The 20,053-nt window shown below is 40.8% G+C and overlaps 1 protein-coding gene across 1 annotated transcript in view; it reads left to right on the plus strand.

Annotated features, from left to right (window-relative positions):
* Positions 1 to 20,053, plus strand: part of LAMC1 (laminin subunit gamma 1) — a gene marked incomplete at its 5' end in the record, with an annotated part of 122,799 nt that overhangs the window by 84,339 nt on the left and 18,407 nt on the right. Inside the window, 12 exons of the mRNA XM_082663389.1 lie at positions 43 to 141; positions 233 to 369; positions 736 to 858; positions 948 to 1,137; positions 1,450 to 1,562; positions 3,902 to 4,123; positions 4,244 to 4,432; positions 15,737 to 15,982; positions 16,480 to 16,633; positions 17,245 to 17,387; positions 18,358 to 18,536; positions 19,882 to 20,038. Of these exons, the coding sequence (XP_082519515.1) occupies positions 43 to 141; positions 233 to 369; positions 736 to 858; positions 948 to 1,137; positions 1,450 to 1,562; positions 3,902 to 4,123; positions 4,244 to 4,432; positions 15,737 to 15,982; positions 16,480 to 16,633; positions 17,245 to 17,387; positions 18,358 to 18,536; positions 19,882 to 20,038 (1,952 nt within the window). The remainder of the gene's footprint in view (positions 1 to 42; positions 142 to 232; positions 370 to 735; positions 859 to 947; positions 1,138 to 1,449; positions 1,563 to 3,901; positions 4,124 to 4,243; positions 4,433 to 15,736; positions 15,983 to 16,479; positions 16,634 to 17,244; positions 17,388 to 18,357; positions 18,537 to 19,881; positions 20,039 to 20,053) is intronic.

The following is a 20,053-nucleotide window of genomic DNA, read 5'->3' on the forward strand; positions in this document are numbered from 1 at the left end:
TTTCTCTTATTTCATTGTTTTCCTCCATTTTCCATCCAATAGGCCATGCTCTTGTAATCCTTCTGGCAGCACAGACGAATGTAATTTTGAAACAGGAAGATGTGTTTGCAAAGACAATGTCGAAGGCTTCAATTGTGAGAGGTAGCTCATTTTTTCTCTAGCCGTATTGTATTTTCTCTGTTATCATATTTCAAGTACAATGAATACCTGATTGTATCTTAATCTCTTTCAGATGCAAACCTGGATTTTTTAATCTGGAATCATCTAATCCTATGGGTTGCACACCTTGCTTCTGCTTTGGGCATTCTTCTGTCTGTACAAATGCTGTCGGCTACAGTGTTTATTCTATAACCTCTACCTTTCAGACAGGTAAAGTAGACCTTTCCTTCTGTCCTCTAGAATCGTGAGACTAGACTTACAGTGTTAAAAAGTCAGTAGCTCTTTGAGCACCTTTTGACGGTATCAGCACTTTGTTTTTTAATGTATGTGATTTTTGTTTGGCTTTTTAATTTAATGAAAGTATATATAAATGGTTTTAGAATTTACCAAATTAAGTATAAACTATTATATAAAATAGTTTAGCTTGAGGGGTATAGCATATATAGGTACTGTTATAGCCTCCATTTATTAAAAAACTTTCATTGATGACTTGCTATGTATTTTGTGGTATATAGAGGACCTGAATTCAGGACATTTACAAAGTAACGGCATTTGTGTTCCATCCTCTGCTTGCAGATGAGGATGGGTGGCGTGTGGAACAAAGGGATGGCTCTGAAGCATCATTTGAGTGGTCCTCTGAGAGGCAAGATATCGCTGTCATTTCAGATAGCTACTTTCCTAGGTACTTCATTGCCCCCGGTAAGTAAGGCTAGGAAGCGGTCTGGCTTGGCGTATGCCCGTTTATTCTTACGCTCACATTCTTGCTCACCATTGTGTCTGCCTTCCAGCAAAGTTCTTGGGCAAGCAGGTGTTGAGTTATGGTCAGAACTTCTCCTTCTCCTTTCGAGTGGACAGGCGAGACACTCGCCTCTCTGCAGAAGACCTGGTGCTTGAGGGAGCTGGCCTAAGAGTGTCTGTGCCCTTGATCGCTCAGGGCAATTCCTATCCGAGTGAGACCACTGTGAAATATGTCTTCAGGTAAGACAGTTCTGTTTTTAAAATCTGACTTGACCAGAATTATAAAAGTGGTTTCTTTGTCAAAGCTCACCAGGCCTCAAGGTGTGTGTCGAAGAAAAACTTCTGGCTTCTCAAGGTGGCTTTGTAAAAGGGAACTTTCCCTTTGTTGACGTGTACCTTTTCCAGTTGTACTGTCAAACCAACAGACTCATCTCTGACCTGGTTAGATTGGCAGAGCAGTGCATTGTTGGTGGCATAAATGAGTAAGAAATGCTTTCTCAGCACCCAGAATTGTCCTTACAGAGGTTAATGTGGCCCTTCCTTTTTCTCTAGGCTCCATGAAGCAACAGATTACCCTTGGAGGCCTACTCTTACCCCTTTTGAATTTCAGAAACTCCTAAACAATTTGACCTCTATCAAGATCCGTGGGACATATAGCGAGAGAAGTAAGTTATGATATAATTTAAGAGAATCATTTAAGATGATTAGATAAAAGGATCCATAATCAAAAGTTTATCTCTAAAGTCCTAACACTATAACACTGATCCTAAAGAAGTGGTATAAACTGCCTCATCATACATGAATTATGTATAAAAATAATGCATTTTAAAACTACTTTTAAGGACCTGGAGAAAATTAGCCAAAATTAGTAAATAGTATTGTTTTATAATAAATAAGCCTATTGAGGTTACATTATCTATAATTAGAATCTTCTAAGAATCCCAAATACAGTTCTGCTGGCTCACATTGCTTAACCTTTGTTTCTTTTTATTTCTTGCTTATGTAACTATCAAGCCCTTTTAACTAAATTGGCTAAATTATGAAAAATTAAAAATTACTGAATGAACATTTGTTATAATTTTAAATTTAAAAAGCTGTTTTTAAGCATTTCTTTAAATTTTTTTCCTATAATTTTTTTTTTTTTTTTAATGAGGACCTATTTCTATAGAAAGGTAAAGCTGTCTGGGGGAAGAGGAATCAGAGTGGTGGTGTGGCATTGAAAGTGGCATCAGCAGCTTGGATGTGTTGATTTTTGAGATGCCTGCATGAATATCCAGATGAAAATGTCTTATAAGTAGTTAGAAATATGGATGGGGCTTACGAAGAAGTTGAGACTGGAGATCTAGAATCAAAGGGTTGTCACCGTATGGGTAATCATTTTTAAACTTGGAAATATAACAAAAAAATACAGAAAGAGAAAAGAAGATGCAATCCTGGAAACAGTTATTTAAGGACCATGACCTGAGACTTGAGAGAAAAAGAATTTTAAGGAAGAGGAACAATTAACAGGTTTAGGAAGATAGTACAATTGGATTTTGGTATTGGGTAACTGAAGAATCATTGGTGAGGGTTTTTGTTTGTTTGTTTGTTTTTTTAAGAAGTGTTGGGCTTCCCTGGTGGCGCAGTGGTTTGAGAGTCCACCTGCTGATGCAGGGGACACGGGTTCGTGCCCCAGTCCGGGAAGATCCCACATGCCGCGGAGCGGCTAGGCCCGTGAGCCATGGCCGCTGAGCCTGCGCGTCCGGAGCCTGTGCTCTGCAACGGGAGAGGCCACGACAGTGAGAGGCCTGTGTACCGCAGGAAAAAAAAAAAAAAAAAAAGTGTTGAAACTGAAGTTAGATTGCAGTGATTTAATTAAGTAAATTAGATCACAAATTAAGTAAATTCAAAGGTGAAGAAGTAAAATACAGATTATTCTTTTAAGAAGTTCGGCTGTGAGAGAAGGAAAAGAGAGGGACTGGACTCTAATTAGGGAGTAGGGACAGATCGAAGAAAGAGTACTTTTAGGATGGGGAGGCTTAAGAATGTTTGAAGTTGGAAGCACGTTAACAGTGGAGATGTCTCTCATGATCTAATGTTGAAAAAACCCATAAATGTAGTAAAAGTTAACTAAATTCAAGGCAGAAATAGAAGAGCTGTCCTTTAGCCTCAGGTCATCAGTTTCTAAGGATTATATAAACAGCAAGTGATATTTCATAGCATGGGGAAATACACTTGAAAGATAAGAGTGCAAGAGACAGGAGTGGAATGGAAATTAAAGGGAAATATGATGATACAATCAAAACCTGCCTCTTCCATAGGATGTTCCTGCTGAGTCTGTCATGTGCACTGTTAGGTTGGATGAACCATTGGGCTAAGCCAATATAAGGCTTCCTCTATTTTTATTTTCTTCTGGAAACGGGAAAGCATTATGATATACGGCATAACAGCTTTGGAATAATTACATATTTGTCAAAGTAGCCCTGATTATTAGAACTTGTTTACTTATTTTTTCTGTTTTATGCAGGGCAAAAAATATAATTTGAGTGGTACTTGTCGACAGGTGCTTTCCCTGCTTTCTTATCCTTGAGCTCTAATGATCAGTGCCTGATTTTGTGGGAAAAGAACAAAAACACGGCTTAATGGCTGTAGCCTTAAACTCTTGTTATTTCCACATTCTTCCTTTTATCTTTTCTTGCCCCAGATTATTGCCCAGTGCTTTTCATTTTTCACATTGGTGATTGGGAGGACTGTAAAATCCAACAAATCTGTGTGTGTGTGTGTGTGTGTGTGTGTGTTTAAAAAATGAATTTTGCTCTACCACCATTCCAGATACTTAGCACCAGGTAGCACATAATTGTTCTACATGCTATTTTCTGGTTATCTTCTCCAACAGATGAATTAAACTGATGGTTGATTGTCTCTGAAATTTTGGGTGTGGTTACCCCTTAGCATTATTGACTTTGCAAGAAGTTTTGGAATACGAAAGCCAGTTCAGTGATCCTCTTCTCCACATCATACACAGGTGCTGGATATTTGGATGATGTCACCCTGGCAAGCGCTCGTCCCGGGCCTGGGGTCCCTGCGACTTGGGTGGAGTCCTGCACCTGTCCTGTGGGATACGGAGGGCAGTTTTGTGAGATGTGCCTCTCCGGTTACAGAAGAGAAACTCCGAGTCTTGGACCATACAGTCCATGTGTGCTTTGTACCTGCAATGGGCACAGTGAGACCTGTGACCCTGAGACAGGTGAGAAGATGACCTTTGGGGGCTGCTAGACCTAAATTCTCTTTAGCAGGTGGTTGGAAATGCTCATTGTCTTATTTGCTTATACACTCACCTGTTTTCTCACACCTGCTCTCCAAATAGGTGTTTGTAACTGCAGAGAGAATACCGCCGGGCCCCACTGTGAGAAATGCAGTGACGGGTACTATGGCGATTCAACCGTGGGCACCTCCTCTGATTGCCAGCCCTGTCCGTGTCCTGGGGGCTCCAGTTGTGCTGTTGTCCCTAAGACACAGGAGGTGGTGTGCACCAACTGTCCTACTGGCACCACTGGTAAGTCTGCTCTATCCACAGAAACACCTTGGGAAGAAGGACTTTGGAGGTTTTTGGATTTTCTTGTTTGGTTCCATGGTTAGTTTTCCTAGTAGGCAAAAGTTTTGTAGGAAACAGGTTTATTATGGATTTGTAAAATGCATATCAATTACTAAGAGTAGCTAACATATTTATGGCCAGGTGCTTTTCTAAGCACTTTAACATATACTGCCTCATTAATCCTCACAACCCTCTGAGATAGCTTCTTGCATTATCCTCAGGTTACAGCTAAGAAAACTGAGGCACAGAGACATTAAGTTACATGTCCAAGGCTACATGGCTATAGTCATTGGAGCAGCTGGAATTTCAACCCAGGCATTCTGGCTCCAAAGAGGAGGATCACTACAATATACTCTCCCTTACAAGACGCGAATCAAAACTTGAGTTTTAGTTTGTGAGGCTGCCCTGGGATTCTTGGTGTAAAGTGGTAATTTTAAAATTCTTTAAATTCTTTATCTAAATAGTCCTTTCAGTGTATCAGGGCCCATCACATTTAGTTGGGGAAAAAAATATTTGTAGAGCTTTGGATGAGACCTCTGTTCCCATTCTCTGAGATTCTTTCTTTTTGATAAGAACATAAGACTAGATCTTTCCTGGCTACTCAAGGAGTTGCCTGTGCTGATTCACAGAGGAGACGGGGGCTCACTGTTGACCGTTCCCCTTTCTTCCACTGACTTTAGCCTCCACGTAATGGAGAGGTTCTGGCCAGGCTTCTGATACAGACTTTGACTCCATTACAAGCTCTTTGTTCAAAAGATACTGCTAGAGAGCATGAACATAAGTAGAAAAACCAAAACACTGAGCTCATAATCTGTATCTCTCATGTCTCATCAAAACATTCTTTAATCATTGGGAAACATTAAAACACTCCACCTTCCTTCCACTTCTCCCCTGACCGCACATCGAGCACAAGGGCAGTGCCACACAGGGAGAGCCAATCATTTGCTTAAGGTAGTTGAAAAAATAAGGAGTAGAAGTTAGTGTAGAATTTCATATTTTTGACTCTTTTCTCCTTTTTTTTTAAGAAAACAGTGGCCCAACAGAGTCTCTTAGAGATAGACTTCTCCAGCCTCATTCCCCACCACCCACCGCTGCACTTGTACCCTCTGCTCCTGCCCTCCTGGGCTCAGGTGTGCCCGACTCTGGCCTGCCACGTCCTGTTCTCTTTCTTTAGAGTGCTTACCCGACTCTCTCACTTTTCTTAGCCAACTCCTGTCTGTTCTGTGGGTTGAGTTGAAACGTCACTTCCCCAGGATGGTTTTCCTCAATGAACCCTCCCTGCTGTACCCAGGTTCTTAGGACCTTTTACTCTGCTGCCACAGAGTATAGTAAGTATCCCTCGTTCAGTGTCTACTCTCAGAAGTACTTAATAGAGCATTTTGATAAGAGATCCCTCTACTGATTCTGTTGTTTCACTGGACAGTAAACTAAACAGTTAGGCATTGTGGAGTCGTTCTCATATCTATACTAAATAGTACAAATGGTGAAGTAAAATTATTCGGGATGCTTATAGAGCGATGGAGTATCATATAGGAGATTTTAGGAAATGTTATACACATATTAGTCACTAATCAGATTTGTGAAATATACAGTTGACCCTTGAACAACACAGGTTTGAACTGAATGGGTCCACTTGTATGAGATTTTTTCAATAGTAAATACTACAGTACTACAATCCACAGTTGGTTGAATCCATGGATGTGGAATTGCAAATTCAGAGGAGCCGTAGAAGGTGGGGGCTGGATGACTATAAGTTGTATAAGGATTTATGACTGTGCAGAGGGATCAGTCCACCCCTGCATTGTTCAAGGGTCAGCTGTATTTGTTTTGTTAGTTATCACCTGGATTGAAGGAAATGATCTATAGCAGTTCTTGAGGATGTTAATTAGGATGTAGAAGTCTGCATGAAAACAGCACAGACCCTGTGAAAAATAATGCCATCAGTCTTTTTTTTTTAGCTGTGTTGGGTCTTCGCTGCGTGCAGGCTTTCTCTAGTTGCGGTGCGCGGGCTTCTCATTGCAGTGGCTTCTCTTGTTGCAGAGCACGGGCTCTAGGTGCGCGGGCTTCAGTAGTTGCAGCATGTGGGCTCTAAGGGCGCGTGGGCTTCAGTAGTTGTGGCTCGCGGGCTCTAGAGCGCAGGCTCAGTAGTTGTGGCGCACGGGCTTAGTTGCTCCGCAGCATGTGGGATCTTCCCAGACCAGGGATCGAACCTGTGTCCCCTGCATTGGCAGGTGGATTCTTAACCACTGAGCCACCAGGGAAGTCCAATGCCATCACTCTTTATTTTCCTATATCCTGCTTTACTTCTTTTCATAGCACTTTTTAGCCACTTGATATTTTTATGTGTATTCATTTGTTGATTACCTATCTTCCCCCTCCACCTCCAGTTTAAGCTCCTTGAGAGCAGGAACTTTTGTCTGTTTAATTCACTTTTGTGTCCCTAACACCCAGAATAGTGTTTGGCACATGTGTTTGTTGAATGAATGCAAGTATCTATTGAATAAATGAATAGAGGTTGCAGATACAAAGTAAGATGTTCCTCATTTAGAAAATTGTTGAAGAATATGAATAACTGCTGATAGTCATTGAAATCTTCATGTGTGAAATGCTTCTGCATTTAATTTAATACTTTAAACAATCTTTATAGGTAAATTAAAAATAATAATCATTTTTTCAACAAAATTTTTTGAGTGCATGGCTTTGGAACATGAAGATGAATAAAGGAGGGTCCCTAATCTTCAGGGTCTAAAAGTGTGGAGCAAAGCACAGATCATTTTAATACAGTGTGGTTAGTTCAGATAAAGGAACACACACAAGAGTGCTAAAGGAGAAGAAAGGAAGACGCCACTCACAGTGTGGGAGGGATAATAAGGAAAACCAAGACTAAGAGAAGTCTATAATTTGCCCGAAGTCATATAAGTAGTACAGCCTGGACTTGAACCTACATCCTAGGCTCTGAGACAGAGGGGTAGACTAGCTGTAGCTGTGGAAGATATTTTGCAATAAGAGCTTTTCATGGGCTATCATGTAGCTCTGTTTTAAGTTTTCTAGCAGATTTTTTAATTGAGTTTTATTCAGAACAGGTTTTAAGACTTTTTAAATATGGATCGTATCTAGACTAGCTAAACTACCTGATGAAAAAGCAGAACTGAAATGGTGTCTTAATCCTAATCTGGAGAAGGATCTTGGGTGTGGGTCTGGAAACTATTGAATATTTGCCTCAGAGGCAAGAAGGGCCCCTAGCTTCCTGTCCTCTCTTAACATCCTGTTTCTTCGTGTCCTCCTCCTCCCCCAGCCACATTTTCTGTTACCTCATCAGTGGTCTCTGTTTGCCAGATGCAGTGGTCAGTTTTCAGTCCTTATCTGACCTGGTCTCTCAGCAGCACTGGACACTGTTCACTACTCACTTTGCTCCACACATTTTCTCCTGTTGCTTTTTGTGATACTTCCCTCACCTTGGTTTTCTTCTACTTTTCTTCTCTTCTCTTGGATCTCCTTTGATCACTTCTGTTTCTCAACCTAGGCCTTTCATGTTAGCTTTATCTATATTCTCTCCTTAGGTGAACAAATCTCATCTTTAGGCTTCAAAAGCCCCTCTGTGCCTACAACTGCAAAATCCATGTCTTCAGCCCCGACCTCACTCTCTTGAGTACCAGCTACCTACTTGCTGTCTCCACTTGGATGGTGGGCTGGAAGCCTTCCATCTGCCCCTCCATATCCATTCTTTATCCTTCTCCACCCTGATGAGGCCTGCATGTACTACATCACATGGCCACCTCCATTTGAGTGCAGGTGGTGGGAAGCATGTAGGAGATCAGAGAGAGAGAGGAAGGAGAGTGAGGGCAGAGTATGTATTCCAAGGCCCCCTCTCTGTAGGGTCCTTGTGGTTTGGTGACCTTAATCAAAGTTACCAGCTCTTGGCAGGTGACCTTCTCCAAACAGCCCTTTTTAAGAAAGTTAGAAACTATTAGGTTCTGGTAACTGCTCCCTCCACCCCCCCTCTGAGGCCAAGGTTCTGGAGCCCTGCAGTTACTATCCCAGGTGCTATGCTCTACTTGTGGTTTCTCAACACTATCCCCTTCCTTCTATGGGTAGTATGTTTTATTAACTCTCCTCAAGTCTTTTTTTAATTATCTGTCTTTTCTTTGATGTTTTGAAATGCCATTTTTATCATGTTCTAATTTCTTAATATACTAATATCCCATGAATTTTTAATCACTGGAAAATTATTCTTGAAAAAATGCTCACCAGTGTGTGACACTGCATAGGATGGTGCTGTATATAAACATTTTAGTCAGAGTTCCCTACCATTTCTCAAAAGAGAATAGTTTGATATAAGGAAGTTAAACTAAATATTAATAGGGACATAATTTTCATTTTTTTGTTGTTTTTTGTTTATTTATGTTTATTTATTTATTTTCTTATTAGTCATCCATTTTATACACATCAGTGTATACATGTCAGTCCTAATCTCCCAATTCATCACACCACCACCACCACCACCACCACCCCCACCCCCACCGCTTTCCCCCCTTGGTGTCCATACGTTTGTTCTCTACATCTGTGTCTCAACTTCTGCTCTGCAAACTGGATCATCTGTACCATTTTCTAGGTTCCACATATATGCGTCAATAAATGATATTTGTTTTTCTCTTCCTGACTTACTTCACTCTGTATGACAGTCTCTAGATGCATCCACGTCTCTACAAATGACCCAATTTCGTTCCTTTTTATGGCTGAGTAATATTCCATTGTATATATGTACCACATCTTCTTTATCCATTTGTCTGTCGATGGGCATTTAGGTTGCTTCCATGACCTGGCTATTGTAAACAGTGCTGCAGTGAACATTGGGGTGCATGTGTCTTTGTTTGTTTTTTTTTTTGTGGTACGCGGGCCTCTCACTGTTGTGGCCTCTCCCGTTGTGGAGCACAGGCTCCAGACGCGCAGGCTCAGCGGCCATGTCTCACAGGCCTAGCCACTCTGCAGCATGTGGGATATTCCCGGACCGGGGCACAAACCTGTGTCCCCTGTATCAGCAGGCGGACTCTCAACCACTGTGCCACTGGGGAAGCCCCCGCACGTGTCTTTTTGAATTATGGTTTTCTCTGGGTATATGCCCAGTACTGGGATTGCTGGGTCATATGGTAGTTTTATTTTTAGTTTTTTAAGGAACCTCCATACTGTTCTCCATAGTGGCTGTATCAATTTACATTCCCACCAACAGTGCAAGAGGGTTCCCTTTTCTCCACACCCTCTCCAACATTTGTTGTTTGCAGATATTCTCATGATGCCCATTCTAACTGGTGTGAGGTGATACCTCATTGTAGTTTTGATTTGCATTTCTCTAATAATTAGTGATGTTGAGCATCCTTTCATGTGTTTCTTGGCCATCTGTATGTCTTCTTTGGAGAAATGTCTATTTAGGTCCTCTGCCTATTTTTGGATTGGGTTGTTTGTTTTTTTAATACTGAGCTGCATGAGCTGTTTATATATTTTGGAGATTAATCCTTTGTCCGATGATTCATTTGCAAATATTTCTCCCATTCTGAGGATTGTTTTTTCGTCTTGTTTATCGTTTCCTTTGCTGTGCAAAAGCTTTTAAGTTTCATTAGGTCCTATTTGTTTATTTTTGTGTTTATTTTTTTTATTTCCATTACTCTAGGAGGTGGATCAAAAAATATCTTGCTATGATTTATGTCAAAGAATGTTCTTCCTATGTTTTCCTCTAAGAGTTTTATAGTGCCCAGTCTTACATTTAGGTCTCTAATCCATTTTGAGTTTATTTTTGTGTATGGTGTTAGGGAGTGTTCTAATTTCATTCTTTTACATGTAGCTGTCTGGTTTTCCCAGCACCACTTATTGAAGAGACTGTCTTTTCTCCACTGTATATCCTTGCCTCCCTTGTCATAGATTAGTTGACCATAGGTATGTGGGTGTATCTCTGGGCTTTCTATCCTGTTCCATTGATCTATATTTCTGTTTTTGTGCCAATACCATATTGTCTTGATTACTGGAGCTTTGTAGTATAGTCTGAAGTCAGGGAGCCTGATTCCTCCAGCTCTGTTTTGTTCCCTCAAGACTGCTTTGGCTATTCAGGGTCTTTTGTGTCTCCATACAAATTTTAAGATTTTTTGTTCTAGTTCTGTAAAAAATGACATTGGTAATTTGATAGGGATTGCATTGAATTTGTAGATTGCTTTGGGTGGTATAGTCATTTTCACAATATTGATTTTTCCAGTCCAAGAGCATGGTATATATCTCTCCATCTGTTGGTATCATGTTTAATTTCTTTCATCAGTGTCTTATAGTTTTCTGCATACAGGTCTTTTGTCTCCCTAGGTAGGTTTATTCCTAGGTATTTTATTCTTTTTGTTGCAATGGTAAACGGGAGTGTTTCCTTAATTTCTCTTTCAGATTTTTCATCATCAGTGTATAGGAATTCAAGCAATTTCTGAGCATTAATTTTGTATCCTGCAACTTTACCAAATTCATTGATTAGCTCTAGTGGTTTTCTGGTGGCATCTTTAGGATTCTCCATGTATAGTATCATGTCATCTGCAAACAGTGACAGTTTTACTTCTTCTTTTCCAATTTGGATTCCTTTTATTTCTTTTTCTTCTCTGATTACCGTGGCTAGGACTTCCAAAATTATGTTGAATAATAGTGGTGAGAGTGAACATCCTTGTCTTGTTCCTGATCTTAGAGGAAATGCTTTCAGTTTTTCACCATTGAGAATGATTTTTGCTGTGGGTTTGTCATATATGGCCTTTATTATGTTGAAGTAGGTTCCCTCTGTGCCCACGTTCTGGAGAGTTTTTATCATAAATCGGTGTTGAATTTTGTCAAAAGCTTTTTATGCATCTGTTGAGATGATCATATGGTTTTTATTATTCAACTTGTTAATATGGTGTATCACACTGATTGATTTGCATATATTGAAGAATCCTTGCAGCTCTGGGATAAATCCCGCTTGATCATGGTATATGATCCTTTTAATTTGTTGTTGGAATCTGTTTGCTAGTATTTTGTTGAGGATTTTTGCATCTATATTCATCAGTGATAATGGTCTGTAATTTTCTTTTTTTGTAGTATCTTTGTCTGGTTTTGGTGTCAGGGTGATGGTGGCCTCATAGAATGAGTTTGGGAGTGTTCCTTCCTCTGCAGTTTTTTGAAGAGTTTGAGAAGGATGCATGTTAGCTCTTCTCTAAATGTTTGATAGAATTCACCTTTGAAGCCATCTGGTCCTGGGCTTTTGTTTGTTGTAAGATTCTTAATCACAGTTTCAATTTCATTTCTTGTGATTGGTCTGTTCTTAGTTTCTATTTCTTCCTGGTTCAGTCTTGGAAGGTTATACCTTTCTAAGAATTTGTCCATTTCTTCCAGGTTGTCCATTTTATTGGCATAGAGTTGCTTGTAGTAGTCTCTTAGGATGCTTTGTATTTCTGCGGTGTCTGTTGTAACTTCTCCTTTTTCATTTTTCATTTTATTGATTTGAGTCCTCTCCCTTTTTTTCTTGATGAGTCTGGCTAAAGGTTTATCAATTTTGTTTATCTTCTCAAAGAACCAGCTTTTAGTTTTATTGACCTTTGCTCTTGTGTTCTTTGTTTCTATTTCATTTATTTCTGCTCTGATATTTATGATTTCTTTCCTTCTCCTAACTTTGGGTTTTGTTTGTTCTTCTTTTTCTAGTTCCTTTAGGTGTAAGGTTAGATTGTTTATTTGAGATTTTTCTTGTTTCTTGAGGTAGGCTTGTATAGCTCTAAACTTCCCTCTTAGAACTGCTTTTGCTGCATCCCATAGGTTTTGGATTGTCGTGTTTTCATTGTCATTTGTCTCTAGGTATTTTTTGATTTCCTCTTTAATTTCTTTAATGATGACTTGGTTATTTAGTATTGTTAGCCTCCATGTTTTTGTGTTTTTTACTTTTTTTTCCCTGTAATTCATTTCTAATCTCATAGCATTGTGGTCAGAAAAGATGCTTGATATGATTTCAGTTTTCTTAAATTTACTGAGGCTTGATTTGTGACCCAAGATGTGGTCTATCCTGGAGAATGTTCCGTGCACACTTGAGAAGAAAGTGTAATCTGCTGTTTTTGGATGGAATGTCCTATAAATATCAATTAAATCTGTCTGGTCTGTTGTGTCATTTAAAGCTTGTGTTTCCTTATTTTCTGTTTGGATGATCTGTCCATTGGTGTAAGTGAGGTGTTAAGGTCTCCCACTATTATTGTGTTACTGTCGATTTCCTCTTTTAGAGCTGTTAGCAGTTGCCTTATGTATTGAGGTGCTCCTATGTTGGGTGCATATATATTTATAATTGTTATATCTTCTTGGATTGATCCCTTGATCATTACGTAGTGTCCTTCCTTGTCTCTTGTAACATTCTTTATTTTAAAGTCTATTTTATCTGATATGAGTATTGCTATTCCAGCTTTCTTTTGATTTCCATTTGCATGGAATATCTTATTCCATCCCCTCACTTTCAGTCTGTATGTGTCCCTACGTCTGAAGTGGGTCTCTTGTAGACTGCGTATAGATGGATCTTGCTTTTGTATCCATTCAACGAGCCTGTGTCTTTTGGTTGGAACATTTAATCCATTCACATTTAAGGTAATTATCGATATGTATGTTCCTATTACCATTTTCTTAATTTTGGGGGGTTTGTTTTTGCAGGTCCTTTTCTTCTCTTGTGTTTCCCACTTAGGGCACTTCCTGCAGCATTTGTTGTAGAGCTTGTTTGGTGGTTCTGAATTCTCTTAGCTTTTGCTTGTTTGTAAAGCTTTTGATTTCTCCATCGAATCTGAATGAGATCCTTGCCGGGTACAGTAATCTTGGTTGTAGGTTCTTCCCTTTCATCACTTTAAGTATATCATGCCACTCCCTTCTGGCTTGTAGAGTTTCTGCTGAGAAATCAGCTCTTAATGTTAACCTTATGGGAGTTCCCTTGTATGTTATTCGTCGTTTTTCCATTGCTGCTTTCAATAATTTTTCTTTGTCTTTAATTTTTGCCAATTTGATTACTATGTGTCTTGGTGTGTTTCTCCTTGGGTTTATCCTGTGTGGGACTCTCTGCGCTTCCTGAACTGGGGTGGCTATTTCCTTTCCCATGTTAGGGAAGTTTTCGACTATAATCTCTTCAAATACTTTCTCTGGTCCTTTCTCTCTCTCTCTTCTCCTTCTGGGACCCCTATAATGCGAATGTTGTTGCGTTTAATGTTGTCCCAGAGGTCTCTTAGGCTCTCTTCATTTCTTTTCATTCTTTTTTCTTTATTCTGTTCCTCAGCAGTGAATTCCACCATTCTGTCTTCCAGGTCACTTATCCGTTCTTCTGCCTCAGTTATTCTGCAGTTGATTCCTTCTAGTGTATTTTTCATTTCAGTTATTGTTCATCTCTGTTTGTTTGTTCTTTAATTCTAGATCTTTGTTAAACATTTCTTGCATCTTCTTGATCTTTGCCTCCATTCTTTTTCCGAGGTCCTGGATCATCTTCACTATCATTATTCTGAATTCTTTTTCTGGAAGGTTGCCTATCTCCATTTCATTTAGTTGTTTTTCTGGGGTTTTATCTTGTTCCTTCATCTGGTACATAGCCCTCTGCCTTTTCATCCTGTCTGTTTTTCTGTGAATGTCTCTCCTCAAATCTCACTAGTTTGAATGTACCAAATATTTTCTGGTGTGATCTTGAATCAGATGGCTAAAGGAATGTCAAATTTAAGCAAATTCAAGCTAGATCTTTGATTTTCTCCAACCCTAACCTGTTCCTTCCCCAGTCTTGTTCATCTCAGTAAAAACACTACCATCTACCTAGTTGCTTAAGCTAAAAATCTGAGGCTTGTCCTTGATTCTTCTGTCTCTCATTTCCTAGGAGCAATCAGTCAGCAGGTGTTGCTGGTTCTCAAATCTGAGCACTCTTTACCACTTTCACGGCCACCACCCTGGTCTACTCCTCTGTCATCTCTCACCTGAAATAGCCTCCTAATTCGTCTCCATGCTTCACTCTGCTCTCCTACAACCCATTCTCCATAGAGCAGCCAGAATAATACTTTTTAAATGTAAATCAGATCTCATCACTTAAAAAAACCCTGATAGCATCTCACTGTACTTTAAACCCATTTTCCTTACTGTGACCTACATGGTTGTCTCTTACTGCTTCCACAAGCTCATCTTGCTTTTCTGGAACATTCTTCTCTTGGATATTATCATGGTTTGTTTCTTGTGTCTTTCCATTGTCATCCCAAATGTCTCCTCTCACAGAGGCTTTTCTCTAACCACCCAGTATGAAGTCGCCCTCACCCTGTCTCTCTGTCATGGTTTCTGTTTTGTTTAACTTTTTTATGTGTGTCGCTCTCTGAAGTGATCTTGTTTATTTATATGTCTGTGAACTGGTCTCCCTCAGTTGCTTCATAAGCTTTGTGAGAGCAGAGACCTCATCCACCCTGTTCACCACATCACCCTGATAACCTAGAGCAGTGTCTGTAGATGCTCAGTTAGTATTTGTGGGATGAGTAAATGAAGAAACCTCTGTTTCTCCAAAAAGTTTAGGTAATTCAGGCCCAGTTGCCTACAAAGATACCAGGAACACAACTTGAGCTAATAATAGTGGGGAAGTGGAAAAAGAAGGATGAGGAGCTGTGAGTTTAACACAGTGGAAAGAGCCCTGAATTCCACCTCTGTCTCTTTTACTATCGGCTGTTTGGTTGTGGGCAAGTTTCTCAACCTGGCTGTTCCCTTAGTTGTAATAGAAGTGAGTGGCAAATGATGCTCTCCAAGTTCTCTCCTGTGCCAGCTGACACTGCTCAAACGAGCATTAGCACATGCCGTTTATTTTTTAAGAGAATGATCCTGCCCACCCTGTGGTATAAGAAATGTATGGTATCAAGAGTCATCTTTCATTTTTCTCAATATTATCGGAAAAAACAAACATAGATGAATGTACCAGCCCTTGGGACTGGAAAGGTTAATCAACCTGAGCTGGACTCATTTACAAAGCACTCCTAGTGCATGATTTCAGTTAATCCTCAAAACAACTGAAACAAAGGAGGCAAAACAGGTGCTATCTTTCTAATAAGGAAATGGAGATGTTTCCAAGGTCACTCACCATGCCAAGACTGCAGCCCAGGTCCTCTGCTCTCCTAGGCTGGTGCCATGTCCACTGCCCCACGTTGCCTTGCATCTGATGTTTACTCCAGACTGTTTGTAACCAGTAGCACTAGAAACATCTAAGGCCTTTTCTTTCATAACATCAGATTGTCTCCTGCGCAGGTAAAAGATGTGAGCTCTGTGATGACGGCTACTTTGGAGACCCTCTGGGTAGAAACGGCCCTGTGAGGCTTTGTCGCCTGTGCCAGTGCAATGACAACATCGATCCCAATGCAGTTGGAAATTGCAATCGCTTGACGGGAGAGTGCCTGAAGTGCATCTATAACACGGCTGGCTTCTACTGTGACCGGTGCAAAGACGGATTTTTTGGAAATCCCCTGGCTCCCAATCCAGCAGACAAGTGCAAAGGTAATTGGCCATCGGCCAGATTCCGTCACAGTTATATTCATTCGTTCTGAGAATCATTGCACGGTCTCTTTAAATATTTACAGTTGTTTGGTCGAATGCAGCATTGTTCAATAGAAATATAGTGCAAACCACTTGTGTAATTTAAATTTCTCTAGTAGACACAGTACAGTAAAGAGAAACGGGTGAAATTAATTTTAACACTATATTTTATTTAACCTAACCTATCTAATGTATTATCATCTCAACAAGTAATCAGTAAAAAATTTTTGCGATGTATGTTCTTTTCCCCACCAAGTCTCCGAAGTCCAGTGTGTGTTTCACACTGACAGCACATCTCAATTCAGACGAGCCACATTTCAAGTACTCAGTAGCCACCAGTGACCAGTGGCTACTGTACTGGATAACTCAAATCTAAAGAATCTATTTGTGTTGTTTATACTTCAGTATTTCTCTCAGATGATCTGCATCTTTTGCTGTCTCTTGTCTTCCTGCCTTAGCCTGCGACTGCAACCCCTACGGGACCGTGAAGCAGCAGAGCAGCTGTAACCCTGTGACCGGGCAGTGTGAGTGTCTGCCTCACGTGACCGGCCGGGACTGTGGAGCTTGTGACCCTGGATTCTACAACCTGCAGAGCGGGCAGGGCTGTGAGAGGTAAGATGGCGGCTGCCTTTGGTTCAAGTGACCTCTGCTCTTTTATTGTCAGAGATGAATTTTTATAAGTTATGGTTCATAGTTGGCTTGGCTTTGTTCAGGAATTATTTGAGTGCCTAAAATGGGCAAGGCACCCTTTCGAGGCAATACTGGAGAGTTGTAATTAAGTAATGAGAGAAAAGAGTGGAATGCAGTGGCCCCAGCTGTGTCAGTGTCACCTGAGCAACGTTTTTTTAACAATACAAATTATATGGTCCTTTCTGAGATGCTTAGAATCAGACCTTCAAGGGTTGCAGTTGCCTGGGAATTCCTGTTTTCAAACCTCCTATTCAGCGCCCACGTGGTGCCAGATTGGAGAGCCGTGGGTAGTCGTTTTAGTAGTGAAATAAAAGTATTCGTGTGGGTTAGGCTAGAAAAAGAAGTTCTGAATAGAACTCATGAAAATCACTTGAACCTCAGGTTTTAATAACCCTTAACGTCTGTCATAATAGCCCTTAACATTCTGTTTTCTAATACAAATTACATCAGTCCTATGCTGAAAGGAACAAAAAAGAAAGGTTTGCTTAAAGTCTGTTTTACTTACCTGAGAAATGTCGTGTGTTCATTTTCAGGTGTGACTGCCATGCTTTGGGTTCCACCAATGGACAGTGTGACATCCACACTGGCCAGTGTGAGTGCCAGCCTGGCATCACCGGTCAGCACTGCGAGCACTGCGAGGTCAACCACTTTGGGTTTGGACCTGAAGGCTGTAAACGTAAGGGGCGTTGGTGGCAAAGTCTCGTCTCATTCCAGTTAGAACTGTTAGTCCAGAAAGGACTTTGACAGCCTCGGTGTAGCCACATGGCTCACAGTCAGGGCTGTGCCCAGATCATCACAGATGCTTTATTCAAGAAATATTATCCATTTTTTTAAAACTCAGAGGACCGAAAGCCTCTCTAGTTTCTTTGCAACCACCCTATTTATGTCTTTTTTTTTTTTACAGTGTTTCTGATTCTTCCTTTTTCTAGTCTTTAATTTTTCCAGATGATTACCCTTTGGTTACCGAGCCTTCCCCGTGCTTAATGAAACTTTTTAATTGATCACCTTAGCGCAGAAAATGAAACAGTGAGGGATTCTGCTCAAACGTGTTTGTTGACTTACTGGCTCAGTTGCTTCCCACCCTTGGGGCCCTTTTGGTGCGGTTACATGTCCACATCTGCTGCTCCTTGGCATAAACACTTGCTTGGAATTAGGCCGCGGAACAGTTTGGGTTTTTGCTTTCTGAATTCCTTCATTTCTCCTGTGGAATGTAGCATAAGTCATTGACTCCGTTCAGAGAACAAAATGAGTAAACAAACTATAAAATAATGGAAAATAAGCATTAGCATTTGGGTTTTCTAGTTCCTTAGTGAGAGAAAAACAGTGGAGAGATGAAGGTAGAGATAAATTCTCGAAGTGCACAAAAAGGGCACTTTCTATAATAGACTAATTTCTGTAGTTATTCAGTCACGTGAAATGTGCCCCCTCCAAAAGATGCTCACTCTAAAATTTACTCCTGTTTTAAAAATGTCTGGCTTCTCTGCTAAGCAGGCTTAACCATTTAAATTCTCCTAAATCAGCCTGTTTTTCACAAAGCATCTAATTATAATGATAATACAGTTGGCTTATTGATATCAATGTGAGTTAAAAGAAAATGCACTCTTCCTTTTTTTCCTTATTATGTACCTTTTCCCTTTATTCTGCAGCCTGTGACTGTCATCCTGAGGGATCTCTTTCCCTCCAGTGCAAAGATGATGGTCTCTGTGCATGCAGAGAAGGCTTTGTGGGGAATCGCTGTGACCAGTGTGAAGAGAACTATTTCTACAATCGGTCTTGGCCTGGCTGCCAGGAATGTCCAGCTTGTTACCGACTGGTAAAGGATAAGGTCAGCTGTCAACAGTGCATGCGTTCATTCATTCAGCAGATGTTGAATGGGCACTTCCTATGCTCTAAGCTCTAGAGAAAAAATGGTGAACAAAATAGACACAGTCCCTGTTCTCAAAGACTCAAGTTCCAGTTGGGAGACAAATAATAAAAATTAAAGAAATACTAACTGAGATAAGTGCAAGAAAGAATACAAACAGAGAATAACTGGGGAGAACTACTTTATATAGAGCATCTGTGGAAACTCACTTAAGGTGCGATCTTAAGGATGAGAAAGAGCAAACCAAAGGAGAAGTGGTGGGTAGGCTGTTCCAGGCAGAGGGAACGTGGGGTACAAAGGCCTCAAAGCTGGAGGGTGTCTGGAGCCTGCTGAGTGAGGGGGGAGTGGTTTGTGATAAGACTGGAAAGGTTGGTAGAGACAGCTTACGTTGCACCATGTTGACCAGAGTAAGGAATTCAGATTTTATTCCAAATCCAGTGGGAATGCACTAATGAGTTGTAAGCTGGGAAATCCAGTTTATATTTTAAGAACAGCACTCTGCTGTGTGAAGATTGATGGTTAGGTGTGGGGCAAAAGGGGAAGCCTAGATTGAATTGGACAAATATTATATGTGTGTTCTGCAGGGCAGGGTGTGAGAGAGGGTAAAGTTAGGGAAAGAGAAGAATCAAGGATGGATCTTGGGTTTTTTGCTTAAGGTAGTTGTAGGCATTACTTACTGAGATGGTGATGACTCAGAGAATACATATTTAAGAGAAAGAATCAAGGATAGAATTTTGGATATTAGGTTGAGAATACCTATCAGAGAGCCAAGTGGGGGTATCAGATAGGTAATCTCAAACGCAAGGGAGAGGTCAGAACTGGAGAATCATCAGCATGTAGGGTTTAACGTCAAAGGAATCAACCAGATTTTCTTTTGAAGCCAGAGGAATGAGGAAAAACTACCCATGTTATCTACTTAAAAGTATACATACATGGAGTGTATAGACCTTCATATTTATAGAGCAGCGGTCCCCAACCTTTTTGGCACCAGGGACCGGTTTCGTGGAAGACAGTTTTTCCGTGGACAGGGTGTGTGGGGGGCGGTGATGGTGCAGGCGGTAATGCGGGCCGTGGAGAGCGATGGGGGGCAGCAGATGAAGCTTTGCTCGCTCGCCCGCTACTCGCCTCTTGCTGTGCGGCCCGGTTCCGAGCAGACCATGGACTGTTGCCGGTCTACAGCCTGGGGGTTGGGCACCCCTGTTCTAGAGTACCCACTTTGATTATTGTTCCTACAGGAAGTACAGTTGAGTTCTTCAGGAATGTCTGTACACCCTACCTTTCCCTTTTCTTCCTCCATTATGCTTAGGTTGCTGAGCATCGAGCAAAACTCCAGGAATTAGAGAATCTCATTGCAAACCTTGGAACTGGGGATGAGATGGTGACGGATCAAGCCTTTGAGGATAGACTAAAGGAAGCAGAGAGAGAGGTGACTGACCTCCTTCGTGAGGCCCAGGATGTCAAAGGTACACACGATTAAA

This window comes from Grampus griseus (assembly GCF_964374135.1).
Source record: "Grampus griseus genome assembly, chromosome: 1".
In the NCBI taxonomy this organism is placed as follows: Eukaryota; Metazoa; Chordata; class Mammalia; order Artiodactyla; family Delphinidae; genus Grampus; species Grampus griseus.